Source organism: Eschrichtius robustus, chromosome 12, assembly GCF_028021215.1.
Source record: "Eschrichtius robustus isolate mEscRob2 chromosome 12, mEscRob2.pri, whole genome shotgun sequence".
In the NCBI taxonomy this organism is placed as follows: domain Eukaryota; kingdom Metazoa; phylum Chordata; class Mammalia; order Artiodactyla; family Eschrichtiidae; genus Eschrichtius; species Eschrichtius robustus.
This window is the reverse complement of record NC_090835.1, coordinates 70,805,217-70,832,568: the sequence shown is the minus strand read 5'-3', so window position 1 is coordinate 70,832,568 and position 27,352 is coordinate 70,805,217. Positions and strand designations below refer to the sequence as shown.

At 48.2% G+C, this 27,352-nt stretch overlaps 1 protein-coding gene across 1 annotated transcript; it reads right to left on the bottom strand.

Annotated features, from left to right (window-relative positions):
* Positions 1–24,378, bottom strand: FGD2 (FYVE, RhoGEF and PH domain containing 2). The gene is made up of 13 exons (XM_068559444.1): positions 24,328–24,378; positions 22,954–23,110; positions 22,627–22,765; positions 22,062–22,120; positions 21,671–21,817; positions 20,853–20,945; positions 12,856–12,935; positions 12,740–12,770; positions 12,195–12,287; positions 5,230–5,361; positions 2,241–2,387; positions 903–1,049; positions 1–555 (listed from the first exon to the last, which is right to left on the bottom strand). The coding sequence occupies exons 2-13, from the start codon at positions 23,053–23,055 to the stop codon at positions 340–342; spliced, it is 1,386 nt and encodes a 461-aa protein (XP_068415545.1). The 5' UTR covers positions 23,056–23,110; positions 24,328–24,378; the 3' UTR covers positions 1–339.
* Between the last annotated feature and the right edge of the window lie 2,974 nt (positions 24,379–27,352).

Below are 27,352 nucleotides of genomic sequence, written 5' to 3'. Positions count from 1 at the left end.
TTTAAAGCTTCCCAGGTGATACATATGTGCAGCCAGGCTGTGAAACACATTGGTGACCAACAGTCCTGGGTTACCAGGGACTTTCCTCGTTTTAGCACTGAAAGTCCCATGTTCCAGGAACCCCCTCGGCCCTGGGCAAACTGGGATGCTTCATCATCCCCTCCCCAAAGGAATGTACCCATGTTTTCTGAATCTCAAATCAGGACACACGGTCTGAACACAGACGACTGGAAATCGATTCTTTGAAAGCTCAGCTTGGGGTGGTGGGTCAGCTGAAGCGTCAGCCCGTGCGTGCGTGGCAGGAGCAGGGCTCTGAGGGGGAAGGGGGCCGGCTGTGGCTCAGTCAGACAGGTCCCTGTCGTTGGGCTCCCCGGGGCTCCAGCCGCTGGCCGCCCGCTCCATGGCCTTCACCCAGCGGTCCTTCAGCTCCTCGGTTTCGGCCTTGAAGGTGTAGAGCTGGCCTGACTGTTGCAGCTGGAAGACCCGGGGGTCCGCCTGGGGCCCAGTGGTCACCTGGTATCCCAGCAGGGGGATGGAGGTGTGGGCCCGCATGTCCTGGGAGGGGAGGGGAGAGCTGTGGGCCGCTGTCCTCCCATTCAGCGCCACTGCCTCAGACGGCTGTTTGGAAGGTACCAGGCACACACCTGCCTCTTGCCCCGCAAAAACCCATGAAGTGGGGTGGGGTGGCAGGAGGGCATTGAGGAAGAGGACTGGTCGCCCCCTGATGGCAAAGCAGTCGCGACCTGGAGTCTGGGCCCAGCTCTGAAAGCCACTAACCCTGTGACTTGAGGGAACCAGGTCCTCATTGAGCCTCATCTGACTTATGGGGCCAACAGTACTCACCCCCACCGCCACCCCTGACACGCACACATACTGTGAGGAGGGGCGGGGTGTGGCATTACCTGAGGGGCAGCGTAGGCATAGAGCACGAGGGGGTCATCCCGGGGGATCACGCACCAGCCCCGGGACCCGCTCTTGCCCCACTTGTCCCCGAGGAGCTGTAGGAAGCTGCACATTAGGCTCTGCTCGGACCCCGCTGCAGCTCCTTTCTGAAACCAGAGAGGGGAACTGTCAGGGAACAGAGCACCCACTACCTGACAGATGTTGGTCATTAGAAATCACCCTTTCCAAACCTTACGGCAACCCTGCAAGGAGGTGTTATTTGCCCCTGAGGCTCAGAGAGGTCCCATCAGGGACTTGCAGTCACAGAGCTGGCCAGTGGCAGAGCTGCAGTCAAACCTCAGCCAGCCTGACCTCTGCACAGGTGCTGGGAGGGCTTATCCCCTGAGAGTTGCCCCAGGGGACAGAACTGGAGCCTGAAAAGGGGCAGACCATTCCCTCTCTCCAGGAGCAAAAGCTGTGTGGTGTGGCCTAGTGATTGGGGAGGGCGTGGGCAGGGCCGGGGCCTAAAAGAATGAGGGAGGATTGGAAAGTGGGCAGATGTCAGTGGAAAGGAATCAACTTGAACCTGGGAGCTGAGTTCAGCTGGAATAGGCTGGGGTCTTCTCCCACCTCCCAAGGACAGTGGGATGTCAACCTGGCTTTAATGAGGGAGTGGCAGAGGGATGCGGTAACCAGTGTCTGGGCTGGGTGCTAGTGCCCCAGAGGTGCTGACCAGCAGTGGGAGCAGCCTGGGAGCGCCTGGGGGGGTGGGGAGTGGCTCAGCCCTAAGGACAGCAGAGAATATCTGTGGTAGAGATCAGAGAGCTGGTTCCTAACTCGCTGTGTGACCTTGGATGAGTCACTTCTCTGGGCCTGGGTCTCCAACCAGCTGGTCCCTGAAGTCCCTTCCAATTACAATGGAGCCTCCAGGCTGCCTCTTCCCTGCAGTGGGACCCTGACCTGCAGCCTCAGTATCCCCATCTGTAAAATGGAATCAGCCGCACCAGCTCTCTTCACCTCCTGGGACTGCTGGGGCAGGGCATGGGGATGTGAACAGGAGTGGTCCAGAGTGGCCGTGCGATTATCAGATGAGGATGCAGAAGAAAGGTGGAGAGCCTGGGCCACAGCCTGGAGCCAAAAGTTGCTTCCATTTGGTGATAGGCCCAGCTCTGTTTTATTTGGCCAGGGCCGGGCCAGGGGTGGGGGTGTTCCGTGGGGGGCCGGGGGCGCTGTCTGTGGGCAGAGAGAGAAGGACGGGGAGTGTGACCACGGCAGGCTTGTTCCTCAGCACCGAGGACAGTGCCAGCACTTGGTGAGGCCGTGCGCACATTTGCCTAGTAGAGGAAACCGGCCCTCACCTCCAGGATGCCGCGCCTCTTGTCCTCCTTGTCCTCGGGGAGCATGTTTCCAGTGAGGAACGTGTAGCAGTCTAAGCAGACTCGGTTGGGCCTGTTGTCATCGTATTTGAGCTCAGCCCGGTAGTCGGAGCACCTGGCACACACCACCTGGGGGAGGACAGGCAGGAGGGGCTTGGGGGCTGAGGTGAGGCATGGAGATCCCCGTTCGTGCCTTGGCCCAGGAGGTGGGGACGTGAGAGCAGCCGGAGACCGGAGGAAGAAAAAGAAAGCTTCAGGAGAGGGATGGAGGCAGAGCCGGGCATCCCCTGCGCTGACAGAGGCCCAGCCACCTGGAGACTGCAGTGCAGGGGGAGAGTGCCCTCAGCTGGGGGCTTGAGGCCTGGCCCCCACTGCAGGAGCTCAACCTCTCTCCCTTCACGTTCCCCGTTGTGAGGGCAGCTACCGATCCCGGGGGCTTGACCTGCGCACACCCCTTGCATCTGATCACTTCTCTGAGTGCTCTCTCTCCCCTCTGCCATCTCACCTGACTCCCAGCAACCCCACCAGGTGACCAGCCCTGGGACTTTTACTCTCACCTGCAACGAGGGGACAGTGACTTGACGAAGGCCACAGAGCTCTCTGGCAGCAACCGGCCCTCCTCAAACAGAAGGTGTCTTTACAGTTCTACAGTTTAGCATTAAGAGTCATGCAGATTTTGCAGTCCACCCAATCCTAGAGTCAAACGTGTTCTGATACAAAAATGACGGGCTGGCTGTTTTTGCCAGGAAGACCCGCCACGTGGAGGCTGTGGAGTGGCGCCCGTCCCCCAGCCCACCACGAAGACGTCCCCAAGAAGGCCGTCACAGATCAGGCTGGGGAGATCGGGTGAAAGAGGCATGAGAAAACCTGGGGAGAAACACAGGCACTGCAGGATGTGACTTCCAGGAAGACTGGGGTGTCACAGTGAGTCCAGGATGTGGGATTGGAAATGGGGGCAAGAGGTAGAGACTTGGACGAAGGGTTATTCATCAGGGAGCCGGTCTGTGTGCCCAGCACAGCACGTGGCCTGGGAGGGAGCCACAGGGGAAGGCCTGGGCTTGTCCCACCGTCACCAGGATTCCCGTCTGGCAGGCGGGGAGGCAGAAACTGGGCACCCAACCACAGAAAGGATGACTCACAGAGTACAAAGGTTCACACGGGCAGGAGAAACCCCAGAATCGGGTGCCTCACACAGCCCCACACACAGGGCTTCAGCTACCTTGGGAATATTTAATTTTGTTTTTTATTGAGATTTAAATTTTTAAAATACAATTAGCACGTATTTATTTTCTCCTCTCTCCTCTACCAACTTTTTATTTTGAAAAATTTCAAACCTGAAGATAAGTTGAAAGAATAGTACAGTGATACCCCCACCACCAAATTCACGAATTGTGAACATTTTTGCCACTTTCGATTTCTCCCTCTCTCTTTCTCTCTCTCTCTATATATACATATATACACACACACACATACATATATGTATTTTTTCTGAACCATTTGAGTTTAAATTACAGTCATCATGTCACACCACCCTTAAATATGTAGCTGGTGTCTCCTAAGAGCAAGGGCATTCTCCTCCCTATCCACGATGTCATGATCACACACAGGAAATTTAACATCAATACAATATTGTTACCTATACATGCTTCATAATCAAATTTCCCCCAATGGTCCCAGTAATGACTTCTGTTTCTGGTTCTGTTTTTCCCATCCAGGATTCGATCAAGGATCATACATTTCATTTAGTTCTCAGAATATTTTATTTCTTTTTTGTACCTGGAAGGCAGGTACACGGGTGTTGTTATGTTGTTCTTTGTGCCTCTTTGTGTTTCTTAACTATTTAAAATAATTTTTTAGAAACTACTTACAAAGTTACAAGTGTGAGTAGACTCAACTCTTATTTACTGATGTGACTCACCGAAAATGGGAGCTAATCCCCAGATCCTTTCTATTTGGCTCTGGTATGAAACTCACTTACACCTGAACATAGGTGTGTCCCAGTCCTAGAAATTTACTTTGTGTCCTGATTGCAGTTTAACACATTTGGGGACGCCTCGCTGACTGGCCCCAACCTGCCCAGCTGGTCTCCTCCTGTCCCCCGAGGTCATTAAAGACGGAGGTCATTAAAGGGCTTCTCTGTTTGCAGAGTAAATGGAGAGGGTTGTAATGTCAACAGAGAACAGCTCAAGTACAGCAAGTGCTTAAAAAGCAAAGCAAGATCTGCCTCTGATAACTGGGCCCGAGCTGACAAGAGGGAGGAGTGGCCCCTTCCTCAATCAGCTGGTGGCTGTTGCTCTGAGTGAGGCTGCCCAAGTGATTGAGGAGGGGGAAGGAAAGGGGGACAAGGAGAGGGAAGGGGGTGAACCTTCTTTTGTTGAGTCCTCACTACCACCCTGGAGGCAGGTGTTACTAATCCCCATTGTACAGGTGAGGAAGCTGAGGCTTGAACCTGGCGGGCAGTTAGTTAGCAGCAGAACCGAGCAGGTGCTGGAGTGCTGAGGATTTGCCAAGAAGAGGAGGGGACAGTTAGCTGAGGTCGGTCAAGAAAAGAGGACGGTGAGGGGTGGGTGAGTAACAGGCGTGGGGCTGATGAGGTGGTGGATGAAAGGTCCGACAGGGGCTGAAGGATTCGGGTGCCCCCACCCTGGAACTGGAGACCATTTCCTGTTGCTGGGCCCTGGGGGTCTTGGGAAATGGTGGTAAGGAAGCAGATGAATGAATAGGGTCAGCTTTCGGGAGTGTCTTGAGCAGGTCGCTTAACCTGTCTGAGCCTCGCGTCCTACCTGCAGAATGGGGAGAACAGCAGACCTGCTTCACACGTGGGCACCATGATGTCCAAACCAGGTAACTCACACACCTGGCACAGCTAGCGCCCAGCACTTCTGGCTGTACCGGTTGAAGCGGGAAGGGTTGGCAGGGATGGAAGGGCAGGGCCTGAGCTGGGAAGGCAGAGGCCGAGGTGGGTACTCACATAGCCGCAGGCCCGGCAGTGGTGGCGGCGGCGCATCAGGGCGTTGAAGGGCTCCTGGCAGCGCATACACATGGTCACCATCTTGTCACGGACCCACTGTGGTGCCCGGAGGCCCAGCTCCTCGGACTGCAGCTGTGGGGCGGCAGGGTGGGCACTTCAGGACCCCCTGTACCCACCTGCTTGTGGCAGAGATTATGTGTGCTATGCTTCCCAGTGGCTTCCACATGAAGCGGACTAGACGGATGAAGACCACGTATAGGGGAGGTCAGTTACTATGAGTCTTATTTTGCAGGTGAGGAAACTGAGGCCCAGAGAGGTCAAGGGACTCAGCAAAGACACCCAGCAGGCTAGAGTTCAGAGCTCAGATCTGAAATCAAGTCACAGACACTCTCCATAACTACCACCCCACCTGCCTTCCACCTTCCCTTGGTCTCACATTTTTCAGGGACTTTCAAAACCCAAACCTGGACGTGCGCTCACTCCCTCTTGGGAGAACACCAGATTCACAACTAACTGCTGAACAATCATCGACAGGAAGACAATGGAACTCACCAAAAAAGATACCTCACATCCAAAGACAAAGGAGAAGCACAATGAGATGGTAGGAGGGGTGCAATCACAATAAAATCAAATCCCGTAACTGCTGGGTGGTGACTCACAAACTGGAGAACACTTATACCACAGAAGCCCACCCACTGGAGTGAAGGTTCTGAGCCCCACGTCAGGCTTCCCAACCTGGGGGTCCGGCAACAGGAGGAGGAATTCCTAGAGAATCAGACTTTGAAGGCTAGCGGGATTTGATTGCAGGACTTCAACAGGACTGGGGGAAACAGAGACTCCACTCTTGGAGGGCATTCACAAAGTAGTGTGCGCATCGGGACCCAGGGGAAGGAGCAGTGACCCCATAGGAGACCGAACCAGACCTAACTGGTAGTGTTGGAGGGTCTCCTGCAGAGGCGGGGGGGTGGCTGTAGCTCACTGTGAGGACAAGGACACTGGCAGCAGAAGTTCTGGGAAGCACTCCTTGGCATGAGCCCTCCCAGGGTCCGCCATTAGCCCCACCAAAGAGCCGGGTAGGCTCCAGTGTTGGGTCGCCTCAGGCCAAACATCCAACAGGGAGGGAACCCAGCCCCACCCATCAGTAGACAAGTGAATTAAAGTTTTACTGAGCTCTGCCCACCAGAGCAATACCTAGTTCTACCCACCACCAGTCCCTCCCATCAGGAAGCTTGCACAAGCCTCTTAGAAAGCTTCATCCACCAGAGGGCAGACAGCAAAAGCAAGAAGAACTACAATTCTGCAGCGTGTGGAAGGAAAACCACATTCACAGAAAGATAGACAAAATGAAAAGGCAGAGGACTTTGTACCAGATGAAGAAACAAGATAAAACCCCAGATAAACAACTAAATGAAGTGCAGATAGGCAACCTTCCAGAAAAAGAATTCAGAATAATGATAGTGAAGATGATCCAGGACCTCGGAAAAAGAATGGAGGCAAAGATCGAGAAGATGCAAGAAATGTTTAACAAAGACCTAGAAGAATTAAAGAACAAACACCTAGAAGAATTAAAGAACAAACAAACAGAGATGAACAATACAATAACTGAAATGAAAAGTAAACTAGAAGGAATCAATAGCAGAATAACTGAGGCAGAAGAACGGATAAGTGACCTGGAAGACAGAATGGTGGAATTCACTGCCATGCAACAGAATAAAGAAAAAAGAATGAAAAGAAATGAAGACAGCCTAAGAGACCTCTGGGACAACATTAAATGCAACAACATTTGCATTATAGAGGTCCCAGAAGGAGAAGAGAGAGAGAAAGGTCCTGAGAAAATATTTGAAGAGATTATAGTTGAAAACTTCCCTAACATGGGAAAGGAAATAGCCACCCAAGTCCAGGAAGCACAGAGAGTCCCAGGCAGGAAAAACCCAAGCAGAAACACACCAAGACACCTAGTAATCAAACTGACAAAAATTAAAGACAAAGAAAAATTATTGAAAGCAACAAGGGAAAAATGACAAATAACATACAAGGGAACTCCCATAATGTTAATTGCTGATTTCTCAGCAGAAACTCTACAAGCCAGAAGGGAGTGGCACGATATATTTAAAGTGATGAAAGGGAAGAACCTACAACCAAGATTACTCTACCTGGCAAGGATCTCATTCAGATTCAGCAGAGAAATCAAAAGGTTTACAGACAAGCAAAAGCTAAGAGAATTCAGCACCACCAAACCAGCTCTACAACAAATGCTAAAGGAACTTCTCTAAGTGGGAAACACAAGAGAAGAAAAGGGCCTACAAAAACAAACCCATAACAATTAAGAAAATGGTAATAGGAACATACATATCAATAATTACCTTAAACGTGAATGGATTAAATGCTCCAACAAAAAGACACAGGCTCGCTGAATGGATACAAAAACAAGACCCATATATGTGCTGTCTACAAGAGACCCACTTCAGACCTAGGGACACATACAGACTGAAAGTGAGGGGATGGAAAAAGATATTCCATGCAAATGGAAATCAAAAGAAAGCTGGAGTAGCAATACTCATATCAGATAAAATAGACTTTAAAATAAAGAATGTTACAAGAGACATGGAAGGATACTACATAATGATCAAGGGATCAATCCAAGAAGAAGCTATAGCAATTATAAATATATATGCACCCCACATAGGAGCACCTCAATACATAAAGCAACTGCTAACAGCTATAAAAGAGGAAATCAACAGTAACAAAATAATAGTGGGGGACTTTAACACCTCACTTATACCAGTGGACAGGTCATCCAGACAGAAAATTAATAAGGAAACACAAGCTTTAAATGACACAATAGACCAGATAGATTTAATTGATATTTATAGGACATTCCATCCAAAAACAGCAGAATACACTTTCTTCTCAAGTGCACATGGAACATTCTCCAGGATAGATCACATCTTGGGTCACAAATCAAGCCTCGGTAAATTTAAGAAAATTGAAATCATATCAAGCATCTTTTCTGACCACAACGCTATGAGACTAGAAAGCAATTACAGGGAAAAAACCATAAAAAACACAAACACATGGAGGCTAAACAATATGTTACTAAATAACCAAGAGATCACTGAAGAAATCAAAGAGGAAATCAAAAAATACCTAGAGACATATTACAACGAAAACACGACAATCCAAAACCTATGGGATGCAGCAAAAGCAGTTCTAAGAGGGAAGTTTATAGCAATACAAGTCTACCTCAAGAAACAAGAAAAATCTCAAATAAACAATCTAACCTTACACCTAAAGGAACTAGAGAAAGAAGAACAAACAAAACCCAAAGTTAGTAGAAGGAAAGAAATCATAAAGATCAGAGCAGAAATAAATGAAATAGAAACAAAGAAAACAATAGCAAATATCAATAAAACTAAAAGCTGGTTCTTTGAGAAGATGAACAAAATCGATAAACCTTTAGCCAGACTCATCAAGAAAAAGAGGGAGAGGACTCAAATCAATAAAATTAGAAATGAAAAAGGAGAAGTTACAACGGACACCACAGAAATACAAAAGCATCATAAGAGACCACTACAAGCAACTCTATGCCAATAAAATGGGCAACCTGGAAGAAATGGACAAATTCTTAGAAAGGTATAACCTTCCAAGACCGAACCAGGAAGAAATAGAAAATATGAACAGACCAATCACAAGTAATGAAATTGAAACTGTGATTAAAAATCTTCCAACACACAAAAGTCCAGGACCAGATGGCTTCACAGGTGAATTCTATCAAACATTTAGAGAAGAGCTAACACACATCCTTCTCAAACTCTTCCAAAATATTGCAGAGGAAGGAACACTCCCAAACTCATTCTATGAGGCCACCGTCACGCTGATACCAAAACCAGACAAAGATACTACAAAAAAAGAAAATTACAGACCAGTATCACTCATGAATATAGATGCAAAAATCCTCAACAAAATACTAGCAAACAGAATCCAACAACACATTAAAAGGATCATACACCATGATAAAGTGGGATTTATCCCAGGAATGCAAGGATTCTTCAGTATATGCAAATCAAACAATGTGATACACCATATTAACAAACTGAAGAAGAAAAAACATATGATCATCTCAATAGATGCAGAAAAAGCTTTTGACAAAATTCAACACCCATTTATGATAAAAACTCTCCAAAAAGTGGGCATAGAGGGAAACTACCTCAACATAATAAAGGCCATATATGACAAACCCAGAGCAAACATCATTCTCAATGGTGAAAAACTGAAAGCATTTCCTCTAAGATCAGGAACAAGACAAGGATGTCTACTCTCGCCACTATTATTCAACATAGTTTTGGAAGTCCTAGCCACGGCAATCAGAGAAGAAAAAGAAAGAAAAGGAATATAAATTGGAAAAGAAGAAGTAAATCTGTCACTGTTTGCAGATGACATGATACTATACATAGAGAATCCTAAAGATGCCAACAGAAAACTACTAGAGCTAATCAATGAATCTAGTAAAATTGCAGGATACAAAATTAATGCACAGAAATCTCTTGCATTCCTATATACTAACAACGAAAGATCAGAAAGAGAAATTAAGGAAACAATCCCATTCACCATTGCAACAAAAGTAATAAAATACCTAGGAATAAACCTACTTAAGGAGGTAAAAGACCTGTACTCAGAAAACTATAAGACACTGATGAAAGAAATCAAAGATGACACAAACAGACGGAGAGATATACCATGTTCTTGGATTGGAAGAATCAATATTGTGAAAGTGACTATACTACCCAAAGCAATCTACAGATTCAATGCAATTCCTATCAAATTACCAGTGGCATTTTTTACAGAACTAGAACAAAAATTAAAATTTGTATGGAGACATAGAAGACCCTGAATAGCCAAAGCAGTTTTGAGGGAAAAAAACGGAGCTGGAGGAATCAGACTCCCTGACTTCAGACTATACTACAAAGCTACAGTAATCAAGACAATATGGCACTGGCACAAAAACAGAAATACAGATCAATGGAACAGGATAGAAAGCCCAGAGATAGACCCACACACCTATGGTCAACTAATCTATGACAAAGGAGGCAAGGATATACAATGGAGAAAAGACAGTCTCTTCAATAAGTGGTGCTGGGAAAACTGGACAGCTACATGTAAAAGAATGAAATTAGAACACTCCCTAACACCATACACAAAAATAAACTCAAAATGGATTAGAGACCTAAATGTAAGACTGGACACTATAAAACTCTTAGAGGAAAACATAGGAAGAACACTCTTTGACATAAATCACAGCAGGATCTTTTGATCCACCTCCTAGAGTAATGGAAATAAAAACAAAAATAAACAAATGGGACCTAATGAAACTTAAAAGCTTTTGCAAAGCAAAGGAAACTACAAACAAGATGAAAAGACAACCCTCAGAATGGGAGAAAATATTTGCAAACGAATCAATGGACAAAGGATTAATCTCCAAAATATATAAACAGCTCATGCCATTCAATATTAAAAAAACAAACAACCCAATCAAAAAATGGGCAGAAGACCTAAATAGACATTTCTCCAAAGAAGACATACAGATGGCCAAGAAGCACATGAAAAGCTGCTCAACCTCACTAATTATTAGAAAAATGCAAATCAAAACTACAATGAGGTATCACCTCACATCAGTTAGAATGGGTATCATCAGAAAATCTGCAAACAGCAAATGCTGGAGAGGGTGTGGAGAAAAGGGAACCCTCTTGCACTGTTGGTGGGAATGTAAATTGATACAGCCACTATGGAGAACAGTATGAAGTCTCCTTAAAAAACTAAAAATAGAACTATCATATGACCCAGCAATCCCACTACTGGGCATATACCCAGAGAAAACCGTAATTCAAAAAGACACATGCACCCCAATGTTCATTGCAGCATTATTTACAATAGCCAGGTCATGGAAGCAACCTAAATGCCCACTGATGGACGAATGGATAAAGAAGATGTGGTACATATATACAATGGAATAGTACTCAGCCGTAAAAAGGAACGAAATTGGGTCATTTGTAGAGACGTGGATGGATCTAGAGACTGTCATACAGAGTGAAGTAAGTCAGAAAGAGAAAAACAAGTATCGTATATTAATGCATATATGTGGAACCTAGAAAAATGGTACAGATGAACTGGTTTGCAGGGCAGAAATAGAGACACAGATGTAGAGAACAAACGTATGGATACCAAGGGGGGAAAGTGGCGGGGGTGGGGTGCTGGTGGTGGGATGAACTGGGAGATTGGGATTGAAGTGTATACACTAATATGTATAAAATAGATTAATAAGAACCTGCTGTATAAAAAATAAATATAATTAAATTTTAAAATTCAAAAAAAAAATGATAAATGTTGGGAGACAGTTCTCCTAGGGTCTCTTGTGTTTCCTTTTTTCTGGACTGTCTTTTCAAGAATCTTCCTATATCAGCCTTGAAAATAGATGTTGTCTCTCTAGAGCATAGGGCAGACATGCTCACTGCACATTATAAAAGATTCAGAGACTGATTGGCTTTTATTTGCTGACATAGTCAATTCTGGTTCTTTCAAACCGAGGACCAGTCCCTGCCCTTGGAGCATGAATTAATAGAGATAAATAAAGATCTCTTGGAAGATAGCAAAAAAAAAAAAAGAAAAACCCAAACCTGCACACACACACCACCCCCACAGACCGAGTTATACATATAGATGTAAAATCCTTCCTAGGGGTAGTTGCATATAAAGCCTCCCAAAGGAATTTTTTGCTAATGGGGGAATCTTTGGCATTGAGTTTCTGAGTAGGGTGATGTTGGCGTGTGTGAGCTTCCCCTGATCCCTTCAAATCATTCATGGTGGGTGACACTCTCCAGCCCTCCAAACTGGCCTAGGTAGAACAAAGAGAGGGAATCATTCCTGTGTAAGGCTGGCGGCTCTAGGAGGGATACAGAGCCTTCATTTACCTCCTGCTCCTGGGTGTCTCCCTCAGGGCTCTGGACCGCAGCTTTGAAGGTTTCATTCCGCTTCTCGATTTGGTCAATGGCGGCTTGGCAGGCCTGGGGCAGGGGGAGGGGCACAGGGAGGTGGTTAGGGGGGCGGCAGGAAGGGCTTGCTCATCTGTGAATCCATCTACACATTCCACAAACATTGCTAAAAGCCTACTGGGTGCTAGGCGCTATATTCTAAGTGTACATTGCCTGATTTAAGGGAGGAGAAAATATTAGCCCCAGATTACAGATGTGAAAACTGAGGCTCAGAGACATTAAGTGACTTGCCCCAGGCCACCCAGCTAGGCAGTGAGAGGCAGCAAGATTTGAACCCAGGTCTGACTCCAACTACTACAGAGCAACTTTGAGGAAGAACAGGGAGCAAGCAGGCGGGTGTGCACTCACACACACACACACACACACACACACACACACACACACACACACACACAGCATCCCTCCCTCCCCCACAGCCTGGGTAGGGAGGTCAGAATCCTAGGGGCCCTGGAACATTCTGATACCTGCAACCAGGAGATCATTTCCTCCTGGGACCTGCTTGGAAAGTGAACACAGGTGTTGAGGAGAGCAGCCCCTCCCAGTTTTCCCATCTTGCCCGGCCCTCAGCCTGCCTGCCTACCGGGCCTGCAGCTCCAGGGTGCGCTGCTTCCCGGACACCAGGAAGGAGTGGGGGAACTCGGCGTCAGTCAGCTCCCGCACCTGCTCGGAATGGGAGGGAGAGACTGTTCAGACTTGCCCACCCGCCCCCCAGGCACTGTGGCAGGGAGGTAGGTGAACTGTGCCCCAAGGACAATTCAAATTAGAGACAAGAATAGGGAGCTTGTTCAATTGCTCCCTAACCCCATCAAGCCAAGCAAATACGCCTGCAACCTGGCCTCGCTCTGTACAGCAAATGGGACTTAGGGCTCCTGGAACTTTAGCAGATAAGTTGGCTCAGTGTGAGGTAGGGATGACAGTTCCTGACAAAGGAGTCACCCAAAATGGAAACTGGGTCACAAATTGGGTTTGGGGACACAGCTTTTTCAAGACCAGACGTACGGCCTAGAACAAGACCCTTTTACCCCATAGAGTGAATGAAGGAATTGACCACCCAATTCACAGATCCAACAGACCCCCCCACTTCCTGTCTTTTACCATCCTTGTCCCAGAACTCCACAGGTCCCAAGTCCGTTATGAAAGCCACCCGTCACAGAGCACCTACTATGTGACAGCCACTGAGCACCCCACACATGTTTTCATTTAATCAGCACAACTGCTGAACCCACTAATCAATTCTAATGCTTAATGGCCATCATGTGCCCCTGAGGGCAATGCCTGTCAACAGCTACAGTCCCCTGGTACAGCTGAATCTATGGTTACCTAGCAGTTTATGGGGGACCGAGGGACATGCTGAATGACACCACAGGGGTGCGGTCAGCAAAATCCAGACGTGAGAAACCCTACCAGAGCAATGATCTGATTTCTTCAACTAATAAATGAGAGAAAAACTAGGAGAGGGAGGTATAATGGATAAAAAGGGATGTAAGAAGCATATTACAAATGATTCAAACAGATCAGCTGTGAGAAGACAATTATGAGACAGTCAAGGAAAACCAAGGGATCTTAATGTTATTAAATAATTACCATTAATTTGTTAGATGTAATAATGGTACTGTTGGCAACTTTTTTTTTTTTTAATTAGGCATCAATTTTATACACATCAGTGTATACATGTCAATCCCAATCGCCCAATTCAGCACACCACCATCCCCACCCCACCGCAGTTTTCCCCCCTTGGTGTCCATATGTCCATTCTCTACATCTGTGTCTCAACTTCTGCCCTGCAAACTGGCTCATCTGTACCATTTTTCTAGGTTCCACATACATGCATTAATATACGATATTTGTTTTTCTCTTTCTGACTTACTTCACTCTGTATGACAGTCTCTAGATCCATCCACGTCTCAACAAATGACTCAATTTCGTTCCTTTTTATGGCTGAGTAATATTCCATTGTATATATGTACCACATCTTCTTTATCCATTCGTCTGTCGATGGGCATTTAGGTTGCTTCCATGACCTGGCTATTGTAAATAGTGCTGCAATGAACATTCGGGTGCATGTGTCTTTTTGAATTACGGTTTTCTCTGGGTATATGCCCAGTAGTGGGATTGCTGGGTCATATGGTAATTCTATTTTTAGTTTTTTAAGGAACCTCCATATTGTTCTCCATAGTGGCTGTATCAATTTACATTCCCACCAACAGTGCAAGAGGGTTCCCTTTTCTCCACACCCTCTCCAGCATTTGTTGTTTGTAGATTTTCTGATGATGCCCATTCTAACAGGAGTGAGGTGATACCTCATTGTAGTTTTGATTTGCATTTCTCTAATAATTAGTGATGTTGAGCACCTTTTCATGTGCTTCGTGGCCGTCTGTATGTCTTCTTTGGAGAAATGTCTATTTAGGTCTTCTGCCCATTTTTGGATTGGGGTGTTTGTTTCTTTAATATTGAGCTGAATGAGCTGTTTATATATTTTGGAGATTAATCCTTTGTCCGTTGATTCGTTTGCAAATATTTTCTCCCATTCTGAGGGTTGTCTTTTCGTCTTGTTTATGGTTTCCTTTGCTGTGCAAAAGCTTTGAAGTTTCATTAGGTCCCATTTGTTTATTTTTGTTTTTATTTCCATTACTCTAGGAGGTGGATCAAAAAAGATCTTGCTGTGATTTATGTCAAAGAGTGTTCTTCCTATGTTTTCCTCTAAGAGTTTTATAGTGTCCAGTCTTATATTTAGGTCTCTAATCCATTTTGAGTTTATTTTTGTGTATGGTGTTAGGGAGTATTCTAATTTCATTCTTTTACATGTAGCTGTCCAGTTTTCCCAGCACCACTTATTGAAGAGACTGTCTTTTCTCCATTGTATATCTTTGCCTCCTTTGTCATAGATTAGTTGACCATAGGTGCGTGAGTTAATCTCTGGGCTTTCTATCTTGTTCCATTGATCTATGTTTCTGTTTTTGTGCCAGTACCATATTGTCTTGATTACTGTAGCTTTGTAGTATAGTCTGAAGTCAGGGAGTCTGATTCCTCCAGCTCCATTTTTTTCCCTCAAGACTGCTTTGGCTATTCGGGGTCTTTTGTGACTCCATACAAATTTTAAGATGATTTGTTCTAGCTCCGTAAAAAATGCCATTGGTAATTTGATAGGGATTGCATTGAATCTGTATATTGCTTTGGGTAGTATACTCATTTTCACAATGTTGATTCTTCCAATCCAAGAACATGGTATATCTCTCCATCTGTTGGTATCATCTTTAATTTCTTTCATCAGTGTCTTATATAGTTTTCTGCATACAGGTCTTTTGTCTCCCTAGGTAGGTTTATTCCTAGGTATTTTATTCTTTTTGTTGCAATGGTAAATGGGAGTGTTTCCATAATTTCTCTTTCAGATTTTTCATCATTAGTGTATAGGAATGCAAGAGATTTCTGTGCATTCATTTTGTATCCTGCAACTTTACCATATTCATTAATTAGCTCTAGCAGTTTTCTGGTGGCAGTTTTAGGATTCTCTATGTATAGTATCATGTCATCCGCAAACAGTGACAGTTTTACTTCTTCTTTTCCAATTTGTATTCCTTTTATTTCTTTTTCTTCTCTGACTGCCGTGGCTAGGACTTCCAGAACTATGTTGAATAATAGTGGTGAGAGTGGACATCCTTGTCTCGTTCCTGATCTTAGAGGAAATGCTTTCAGTTTTTCACCATTGAGAATGATGTTTGCTCTGGGTTTGTCATATATGGCCTTTATTATGTTGAGGTAGTTTCCCTCTATGCCCACTTTTTGGAGTTTTTATCATAAATGGGTGTTGAATTTTGTCAAAAGCTTTTTCTGCATCTATTGAGATGATCATATGTTTTTTCTTCTTCAGTTTGTTAATATGGTGTATCACATTGTTTGATTTGCATATACTGAAGAATCCTTGCATCCCTGGGATAAATCCCACTTTATCATGGTGTATGATCCTTTTAATGTGTTGTTGGATTCTGTTTGCTAGTATTTTGTTGAGGATTTTTGCATCTATATTCATGAGTGATATTGGTCTGTAATTTTCTTTTTTTGTAGTATCTTTGTCTGGTTTTGGTATTACCATTAATTTGTTAGATGTAATAATGGTACTGTTGGCAACTTTTAGGGCAAAAAAAAGAGTTCTTATTTCTTAAAGAGACATACTGAAGTATTTATAGGTGAAATGATTATGTGTCTGAGATTTGCTCTTATATAATCCATTGGAAAAGGGGATTAAGAGGGGGACTGCTGAGGAAACCAGTTTTAGCCAGGTGATGAGTATATGGGGGTTCATTGTACCATTTTCTCAGCTTAAAAGTGCCCAGAATAAAAAGTTAAAGAAAATCTTCACAGCAGTCTGGACAGGTAGATATTATCACCCTCATTTTGGAGATGAGAAAATGAAGATCAGAGAGGGCAAGAGACCTGCTTGAGGTCACACAGCACCTAAAGAGCATAATGAAGATTCAAATTCAGGTTTTTGGTCCCCAAGGGTAAAGCAGACCCCACTCCCAGAGCCTAGTAAGCACAGACCTCTCCCAGGCAATGTGGAGACAGTCACAAAGAGAAGCTAAGATACAGACCTAGAGCCCAAGGGCCTAGCATGGAGGAACTTTGTTGTCACTGAATCCACCTGACATTTGGGCCCCTCTGCTGGCTCCCTGCCACGAGGTGACCAGGCCTTGGCACACTTTCAGGCGGCCCACCACACCCCAGAGAGCATGACTCTGGGCACATCCTTCCTCGTGTTAGGCCTAGTCTACCTCTCGGGCCCACAGAACCAGTCCGTTCCCTCTAGAAGGGGCCTGATGTGATTTGCACTTGATACCCTTGACGATGGGGAGGCTCTAAGGGTTTATAAATGGAGAAGCTCATGTGGAGAGAGGTGTTTGGGAAAGCCACTCCAGCAGCTATGTATAAGGGTCGAAGGGCTGGGGAAAATGGGACAAACCAGCAGCCCAGAGGCCAGTTAGGGAGGGATACCCTGAATGGTCCATGCCTGCCTGGAGAGAGAAAAGGTTTCTACCTGGGGAACAGTATCAGGAATCTGGCAAGACTCCATGCCTGATTGGGTGAAGGAGAGGGGAGAGAGGAAAGAAGGGAGAAATCTAAGGTCTGGAGGCCACGGCCAGGAAGAAACATGATGCTTTTAATAGAAAAAGGGGAACTGGGAAGAGCCCCTGACCTGAGGGACCACCTCTGAAGAGGGGCAGGATGAAGGTTTCTAGAGGACAATTCCCCGAGCTCCGCCATACCCAGGCTCAACCACCAGACTTGGCCGGTTCAGGCCCCTGCCAGCCCACACAGTGCCTTTGTGCTAATTAGAGAAAGACACCCCTTCCTTAAAACACTTTACTGACATCTGTTGGCAAACTGGTGTAATATTCAGTCAAGTGTCTGGTTTGTTGAACCAGACACTTGACTGCCATCTGCCGGACAGTGAGAACTGTAAATATGCAATCTATGCTGTCGTCTGTGGATGAGGTGTGCTCATCTTAATTGACGTGTGCTCGCACAGTGCACAACCTGCACAGGTGTCCATGGAGACGCTGAGTACATATGTACCCTCACCCTCTCCTTCTTCCCAGGCTGCCCCTGTACAGGATGGTACAACGATAGGACCAAGTCAGACCGTGGGGGGCGAATCAGCTGCTGAGAACTAGGCCTCCTTGACACTCAGGAAGGAGGAGGCCAGGGGGTCGTGGCCAGTGGGAGCCATCATGTTGGTCAAAGGTCAGACCCGCCTCCAAACCTTAGACTCAGGAAATGATTGCTGCACAAATGCGGGTAGGTGGACAGCTCTGCTCCTGCCAGGCTCGTGCCATCCAGGAGTGGGCGCTGTGCGGCCACCAGAGCACCAGACACACCCTGTAGGGAATATGTTCACTGGGACTGGAGACGCCGGGAACTCAGCACACACTGGGCCCGGGAGCCCTCGGCACATACCCTGAGCATCTGACACTGTCAGGCCCATTTCTATGTATTTTCTCTTTACAATAGTCTGTTGTGGTCTCCATATTTCTTGGCTTTTCTATCTGTCAATCTCTGCCTCTCTTTTTCTATGCCTGGGTCTCTGCCAGTCCTAAGACAGGGCTGCCTGTCTCCATTTCTCTGTCTGTGTAACTCTCCATAACCTGCCTTTCCCAGTCTCACTCACCAAGGCTCCCAGACATACAAGCTTGCACACACCCTGGCCTCTGGGACATTCTGGCCACTTCAGTTAGGAAAGCTGGACGACGCAGGCTGGGGGGGCTGCATTCCTAGAGGACCTCAGTCAGCTGAGGTATGGGGGATGGGCTGTGAAGCCCCAGAAGGTGCCCAAGTCCCTCCATCAGCCCTCATCACCTGCAGGCTACACCCCACCCCCAAGCCCTTGATTCAGCCCCAAATGCCAGGCAAGCCCAGTCAGCAGCAGGGGCAAGGCGCTCCTGCTGGGGGCTCTCAGAGGCTCAGGGGTTCTCCAGAGGCGGAAGTGTCCTGGTTCCAGTTCTGCCTGCAGCAGATCCTGGGAGATGGGTGGGGGGAGGGGGAGTCAATAGGGATAGGGAAGGGGGAGATGGAAGGGTACCAAGATAGGCCAGATCTGACCTCTGCTTCTTCCAGCCCCAGCCACCAGGACTCAGGAGCGATCAGAGAGGGGCTGTCAAGAAGTTTCCCCTCCCATTTCCTCCACTATGACTGCAATTCCGCCCTATGCTTTATCTTTCCAGGTTGAAGCCTTAGTAGGAGATTGTATAGTATGCTGATTAGGTACAGAGGCTCTGGACTCTGCTATACCTGAGTTTGATCATGCAAACCAGGATTTGCTGTGTGACCCCCCAAGCAAGTTACTTAACCTTTCTGGGCCTTGGTTTTTTTTTATTTTTAAAAAGACTTTTTTTTAAAGATCAGTTTTAGGTTCACAGCATAATTGAGAGGAAGGTACAGAGATTTCCCATATACTCCCTGAGCCCACATATGCACAGCCTCCTCCATGAATAACATTCCCCCACCAGAATGGTACATTTGTTAGAATCAATGAATCTACACTGACACATCATTATTACCCAAGGTTCATAGTTTACATCAGGGTTCACTCTTGGTGTTGTACATTCTGTGGGTTTGGATAAATGTGTAATGCCTGTTATCTACCATTATAGTACCATACAAAATAGTTTTACTGCCCTTAAAATCCTCCAGGTTCATCCCTCTCTTCCCCCAACCACTGGTAACCACTGATCCTCTTGCTGTCTCCATAGTTTTGTCTTTTCCAGAATGTCGTATCATTGGAATCACATAGTATTGTACATAGTATGTATGTATATATGTAGCCTTTTCAGATAGACGTCTTTCACTTAGTGATATGCATTTAAGTTTCCTCCATGTTTCTTCATGGCTTAATAGCTCATTTCTTTTTATCACTGAATAATATTCCATTGTCTGGATGTACCGCTTTATATCCTTATTTTTAAAAGTGGGATTAACTACAGATATACTTAGACACAGGCATACTGTACACAGTTATTCACTGCAGTCTCATTTGCAGACACTGACAACTGAGAACAATCTAAATGTCTGTCAGTAGAGGATTGGCTGAACAAATTACGGTACATCCACATGCCGGGATGCTATGCAGCTACGCAAAAGGATGAGGAAGCTCCTAACGAACTGACTTCTAAGCATCTCCAGAATTAGTAGTTAGTTAAAAAAGTCAAGCGCAGAATAGTGTATGTGAAAAATAGTCTCACTGTTTATGTGAAACAAAAGTAAGGAAGCCATAATGAATATGTTATTAGTTTGTGTATGCAAAGACTACCTCTGGAAGGCCTCACAAGAAGCAAAGGCTGCCTCCAGGAAGGGGAACTAGGGGATGGGGTGCATATATATGCAATATATATTGCATATATTTTTGATATAGTTTGATTTTGGAATGTGTATTATCTATATTTTTAGGTAATAAAGTTATTATTTTTAAAAGATTTTTAAAAACCAAAAAAATACAGGGGATAATAACAGCCCCTATATCACGGGGCTGTTAAGAGGATCCAGTGGGATGATCTAGGGCCCAACCCAACCCGCAGTGACCGCCCAGTCGATGGGCACTACTATGGACTGCTGTGCTGTCTCCGCTCATTTGTGGCCATCTCTGGATGGGGACACACTCAAGTCAGCAGCTGAGCTGAAAGTGGAGACCCTTCCTACTCAAAGTGTGGCCTGGGGAGCTGCAGTACTGGCATCACCCAGGAGCTGGTTAGAAATGCAGAATCTCCAGCCCCTCTCCAGACCTCCTGAATCAGAACCCACATTTTAACAAGACTCCCAGGGGATTCATGCACGTATTAAAGTTTTCAAAATACTGATGTAGATGGTAGGGAAAGCAGAGCAAAGCTGGGAGCTGGGAAGGGCCCTGGACAGGAAGGCTGGGAGGCCAGGTGGGAGAGATCTAACCCCAAAACTTTTCCACCTTCATGTTGCCACGGACCTGACACACCTGGGTTCCTAGACTGAGACCCAGGTTGGCCCCTCCTGCTACTCCCCATACTCGGTCCCACCCTTGGGGTAAAGCCTGAAGGTGGTTGGGGTGCCTCTTACCTTCATGCTGGCCACGTCGATACGGGTCCTGACCTGGAATTGGGCGCCCACCTGGATGACCCTGGGCACACAGTAGAGCAGCATGTTGTTGAACTGCAGGAGACACAAGCATGAGTGTGTGCACAGTGGCAAGGGCAGGAAGGACAATCAGGCAGGCTTCCCTGGGCGTGGGCTGAGCCCCACTGGGTCTCCCTCCCCTCTCGCCACCCGCTGGGCCAGCTCACAGGACCTCACAGGTGTGATGAGGAAGTGGTTGTCTAGCCCCAATCCAACAGGTAGGTCACTGAAGGGCTGCCCTACCTGTGGGCATCAAGGGACCTCATCAGACCTCAGAAACCTACGAGGCCTTTCTCACAGGGGCCAAGGGTGGCAGGGGCTTATGAGAGATTGTAGCTCCCTCCCCAAAACCTTCAGGTGGGACCAGTTTCCAGATCTCCAGGAGATACCCTGGCTCCTTCAGTGCAAACCAGGGCAATTCTTCCTAGCAGCCAAGCTAATTCCCTCCTGCTGTACACTCCCTAGAGCACAGATTGATACCACAGGCTTTGGAGCCAAACAGACTGGGTTCAAATTCTGACTCTGTTGCTTCCCAGGGCATGTCTGGGAACCCCCTCAGTTAGAAATTCCTGAGGCCTGGAGGTAGCACGTGACTTGTCCCAAGTCACCTGGGTGCCAAAGCAGAGAAGGATAGAGAAGCAGGCTCGTCCCTGTTCGTCCTGCAGTGCCAGCTGGGTAGATGCCAGGCAGACAGAACCTGGGGCAGAGGGCCCGTGGACTTCCCTCCCCAGTGTGGGGCAGGCCCCCCAGCATCCCCCTACCAAGAAAAGGTAGCGCTCCATGGGGCCGATGCGGCGGAAGGAGATCTTGAGGACAGGGCCCTCGCGCAGCAGGGTGTTGGAGGGGTCTACTATGTCGTCCTCCAGGCCCAGGCGCTGGTACACTTCCCACAGTTCCTGCAGCCGCTCCTGGGGACAGGAGGTGCACCTTCAGCCGAGGCCAGGCAGGGCCTGCCTGCTTCTGGAAGGTTTGCCTTGTGTGGACAGGGACAGGGTGTGAGGGGGAGGTGGGCCAGGTGTCGTGAGGAAGGATCAGGGGATGAGGAGATACAGAGACCTGGGTGGGCTGGGGGAGGCTGAGAGCTGCAGGGGAGGAGGTGACAGGGCCCCTGGGGATGCCCACTGCTCCTACTCCGAGGGCTGGGATGCTCACCATCTCAGTGATGGCTGCGTTGGAGTGCTGAGCGGCTGAGAAGATCATGTCAAGGGCTTCTGAAATGGGGGCAGGGCCAGAGTTACCCCTTGAAAATATGGGGCTTGTGGCTGAGGCAGGAGGTCCTTGAGGCTTAACCAAGTGGCCTCAGGGCCTGCCATGAGCACCCCCAGGAGCAGCCTTCCCCTGTAGCCTGGCACATGAGGTATTTGGATGATGAGGGCCATTTCCCACCCAGAGTGGAGAGACTAGAAGCCACCAAAAGACAGGGCTTAGGCCGTTGGCTTCTGTGACTTTCAATGCCCCCCAGATCCAGAGGGTGAAGGCATGGTTTCAAATCCCAGCTCTGTTCCTTTTTGGCTGTGTGACCTTGAGCAAGTCACTTAACCTCTCTGGGCCTTAATGTCTATAAAAAAGTGGCTGATGCTATAGACAATGTCTACGAAGTACCAGCGGTCAATGTTGATGGCTGATGGTCATAATAACCATTTTAGTAGGTGCTCCATAAATTATGGAAGCGGCTCGAACCTCCCCAACCCCCTGGATTCCCTGGGGGTGTCCTCACTCTGGGCATCAGCCAGGTCTGGGGCCTGGGCTGGCAGCTTCTGGACATACTCCTTGAGCAGCAGCTCATAGCGTGGGATTCTCTGCACAGGTTCCAGCATGTGGTGCTGCAGGGTCAGGCTGCCCGAGGCCTCGCTGCTCTTGGGGAGGGAGGGGGGAGGGAGAGCGTGGGGGTGAGAGGGGGAAGGGGTGGGTCAGACTGCCCCTGAGGGTCGGGGGAGTGCGCAGCAACTGAGCCAGGGAGGTACCCGAAATCACTGGGGAACCTGAGCCACTGCACACTGGGGGTGGCAGTGCAGGCTCTGCCCCGCCCCCGCCCCAACCTCACCTGAATGCGGGTGATAACCTCCTGGAAGGGTGGAGATTTGTCAGTCCAGGTGGCCAGCAGCTCGGCAGCTCGCTCAAAGTTCTTGACATACTCACTGTACATCTTCAGGAAGGGGGCCAGCTTCTGGATCACGTCGCCAATGCGGGGGGTGGTCGTCCTGCAGGAGGGGCACAAGGTACTGCCCTCAGTCTGGGGACCTCTTCTCTTGACTCCAGACAGGGTCAGATTAGGTGAGGTTCCCCTCACCCCCACAACACAGCCTTTATGCGGCACTTCTGGGTGCAGGTATAGGGGGGCGTGTCATCCTCACACATGTGTGTGGTTCACTCCCCCTTAGACTGTGAGACCCCCTGAGGGCAGATGCTGTTCTCTCCCACGGATTGGATTCCTCCAAAAGCCCAGTACAGTGTCAGGCCCACAACAGGCGTTCAATAACCACCGGATGCTTGTTCATGTAACAATAACAAGGGCCACATGCCAAGCACTGCCCAAGATTCGGTGCATGTCTCATCTCATTTAATTCTCACAACCCTGCGTGGGGGAGGAGGGACAGTCAGTGGCCCATCTTAGAGAGGAGGAAATCCAGGCTCAGAGAGGTAAGAAAAGGTCATTCGACCCAGGAACTGTTACAGCAGAGCGGTAAGGACTGACCATCTGGACCTGGCCTGCCTGAGTTTGATGTCCAACTGCACCACTTACTCTAGCTGTGTGTTCTTGGGCCAGTCACCTAGCCTCTCTATTCCTTAATTTTCCCATCTGAAAAAACTGGGCATGATGGTAGGCAACCTCACAGGGTTGTCTTTTTTAAAAAAAATTATTGCAAAAAATTTTAAGCAATCATAAAATAAAAAGAATAACGAACCCCTATATATGCGTCCCTGGACTTTACAATTACTAAGATTCTTTTTTAACAAAGAATTTTAAAGGACATCCCAGACATCATGGCATTTCTTTGGCAAGATACTAATTTCAGCACTAAATACTTTAGTGGTCATCTCTGAAAACAGAGAGGGGTTCCTGCATAACCACAATGCCATCATCACACAGCAGGCTGATGTGAAGATTAAGCGAGTTAATAGGTGTAAAGCCCAAGGCAAGGCAAGTAGGAAACCCTCAGTTAGTGCCGGTTATTTCCACTGCCTCCTAAGTCATTCAGCCTAGTGAGGACCTGATCCATCCCCTTCTCCAGGACACACACACACATGCCTCGTCCAAGCCCCTCACTGTGCAGACAGAGCAAGCCCAGAGGAGGAGAGTCATGGCCACACAGCAAGGGCAGGGGCATAATAGGCCAAACCCAGTTCCCTGGGGGCTGCAACCGGACCTGACCAGGGCTGTGGTCAGGGGGCCTCAGGGGCTCCTGCTGGACCTCACCAGTCGTCCAGCCGCCGCTGCAGCTCTGGGAGGAAGAATTGCGCATGGAACTGGTAGATGGAGGAGGTGTTAGAGAAGATGAGCCTGACCACATCCTCGGGGAAGGCCTTGCTGCTGCGGGCCTCCTTCAGCAGCTCCTGGAAGAACACCTACAGCCGCCGCTGGGTCACTGGGCCTGTGGCAGAGAAGGACCTCCACCCCCAACACCAGCCCAGGGGGAGACAAGCACAGTCCCAGGGGCTTTGGGGTCCCTCCCCAGCTTGCTGAATGCTTCCACCTCCTTAATCTCCCATCAACCTCACAAAAACCCTGGGAAGAGAGAGAAGCAGGGAAGATTGTATTCTGGCCACTTCACAGATGGGCAAACCAAGGCCTAGAGACACAGGGACTTGGCCAAAGGCTGGCAGCTGATGAATGTCAGAAATGGGCCTATCTCGTGTCTGTCAAGTCTTGGACTTTGCCAGGCTCAAGATCCCACTGCTGATGTTCAGTGATTTAACCCTCTCACCTTAGGGCTCCTTAAGAAAGTGTGAAGGGCTAACAATGGTGAGGATGTTGGGAGTTGGAATGACAGATGAGGATGCTGTGTGGGGCCTGGAAGTGTTCTCTGCTCCTGTGAGACCAGCCCAGGCACCAACGGTGGAACCAGGAGTGGCGCTAATGAGCTAAATCCCGATTTCTGCCTGAACTCCGGCCAATGGAGTTAAAAGACTAAGGCTTCCTAGAATCAAACCCCGAGGTCCTAACTCTCAGCTCTTGTGAGGTGGGTCAGAAGGGAGAGCAGGGGTGGGGTGAGGACACCCAGGTGCTGGGGCTCAGGAGGGGGCGTCCTGGCCACTGGCCTGGTCTAGCAGGTGGAGGCGTGCCACATAGGCCTGCTCTGTCTCCAGCAGCTCCTGGACGATCCTCTTCTCCTCAGGCTCCTGCAGGGGAGTTGGGAGGAGAAGGAGAAGCAGAGCTTTGGTCTCCTCTGATGGGAGCAGTATCCAAAGATGCCCCGGTGAAACATACCTCCCGGGATTCATGCACTCCTGCAACTCATCTGGGCTGGCGCTGGGATCGATTTAACTGAGAGAATGGGGCAGAGTGAGGCTGAGCCAGTTCTGGGCTTAAGCCTTAAGAGGCCTGGAAGCTTCCACTTGTGCCCCCTTGGGAGCCACGAACTACCACATCTGGAGGTCTAGCTGCCCTGATGGAGAGGCCACATGGAGAGGAGAGGCCCTGGGACTACAGTGAGAGGGAGCCAGGGGTCCAGCCGTGCCAGCATCCCAGCTGAGCACAGCTTTCCAACTGTCCCTGCCCAGGCACCAGGCTTGGGAGATGAGCTATCTTGGGCATTCCCACCCCAGCCAACATCTGACTGCAGCCAAGTGAGAGACCCTGTTATGGACTGAATTGTGTCCCCAAATCAATACATTGAAGCCCTAACCTCCAATGTGACTATATTTTGGAAATAGGGCCTTTAGTAATTAAGTTAATTGAGATAGAAGGGTAGAGCCTAATCCATTAAGACTGGTGTCCTTATAAGAGGGAGGGACACCAGGAGAGCATGTGAACAGAGAAAAGGTCGTGTGAGGACATAGTGAGAAGATGGCCATCTACAAGCCAGGAAGGGAGCCTCACCAGAAACCAACCCTGCCAGCACCTTGATCTTGGATGTCCAGTCTGCAGAGCTGTGAGAAAATGCATTTCTGCTGTTTAAGTCACCTAGTCTGTGGTATTTTGCTATGGCATCCCGAGCTGACTAAGACAAACTCCAAGTGAGACCAACAGAAAAACCATCCAATAGCATTCCAATCAACCCACAAAACTGTCAGAAATAATAAACTATTTGGCCTCTACATTTTGGCGTAGTTTGTTATGCAGCAACTGATAACCAGTGTACATAGTATGTACTACTATGATCACCATCCCCATCTTATAAATGAGGAAACAAGCACAAAGGGGTTAAAGAGACTTGCCCAAGGTCACATAGTAAGCAGAAGAGCTGGGACGTGTACCCTGGTAGTCCGGCTCCAGGGTGCACAGCCTCGTGCAGCCGAGCCCTTAAATTCCACAGACAAGAAAACTGAAACCCAGAGAAGGGAGGTGACCTGCCCAGGATGAGTCGAAGGGCAGGAATTAGCCCTGACCTCTATTTCTAGTTGGCACTGTTGCCCCCTTCAGTGTGTAAACGGAGGCCGCCCCTGGGAAAGGTACTAGGTTCCAAGCTGTGTGGCCTTGGACAAGTTCCTTAAGCTGTCTGAGTTTCAATTTCCATGCCTAAAAGACTCCTATAGTGAGGGGTATGAGAAATAATGCCAGCAGCAGGGTGCATAGTAGACACTTAGTCAAAGGCTGTTAAGGGTGGGGTGGGTGTGAATCTAGCTTTCAGCTGATCTCTGGTCACACAAGACCCCACCTGGGGAAGTGCTGGCTCTGGCTGGGAGAGAATGTGTGGGAAGGAGGTCAGTGGAGGGGCCCCCACCCAGCTCCCCACTTCTACCCCTCGGGCACCTGTGTCCCTGGGCCGGGGCAGGTCCTAGCCTGGCAAGATTTCCTCCAGTCCCTGCTGGACAGCTTGTTCTTCAGGGAGCTCAGATACCTCCTGCTGACCGTCCTGGGCCCAGACTCCACGGCCTCCTCCACGGTGGGCTTATCCCATGGCCCTGTGGGCGAAGGAGGCCTGCACCCAGGGTGGTGATGCCCGGCCTCCAGGCCGTGGACTCTGGATGCTGCTCCCGGGGTCCTGAGGAGAAGACGGCAGACCTGAGGGTTTCCAGCCTGTAGAGTACGGAGAAGAATAGCACCTCTCTGGTGGGGATTTTGGGGCAATTAATGCAAATCACAGATGTTCACTGGCCTCTGAGTACCTGGTGCACAGGAGAACTGACTGAGACTTCTACTTCCCTCCCCAACACCTTTCTTGGAGGGAACTCCAGTCTTCAAAATGAGTCAGCGTAGACTGTGTCTTGTTTCCTGGGGAACAACACACTTCCCTGTTTAAAATGCAGCTAGGAACCCTTCTTTTTGCACATAGAGGGTT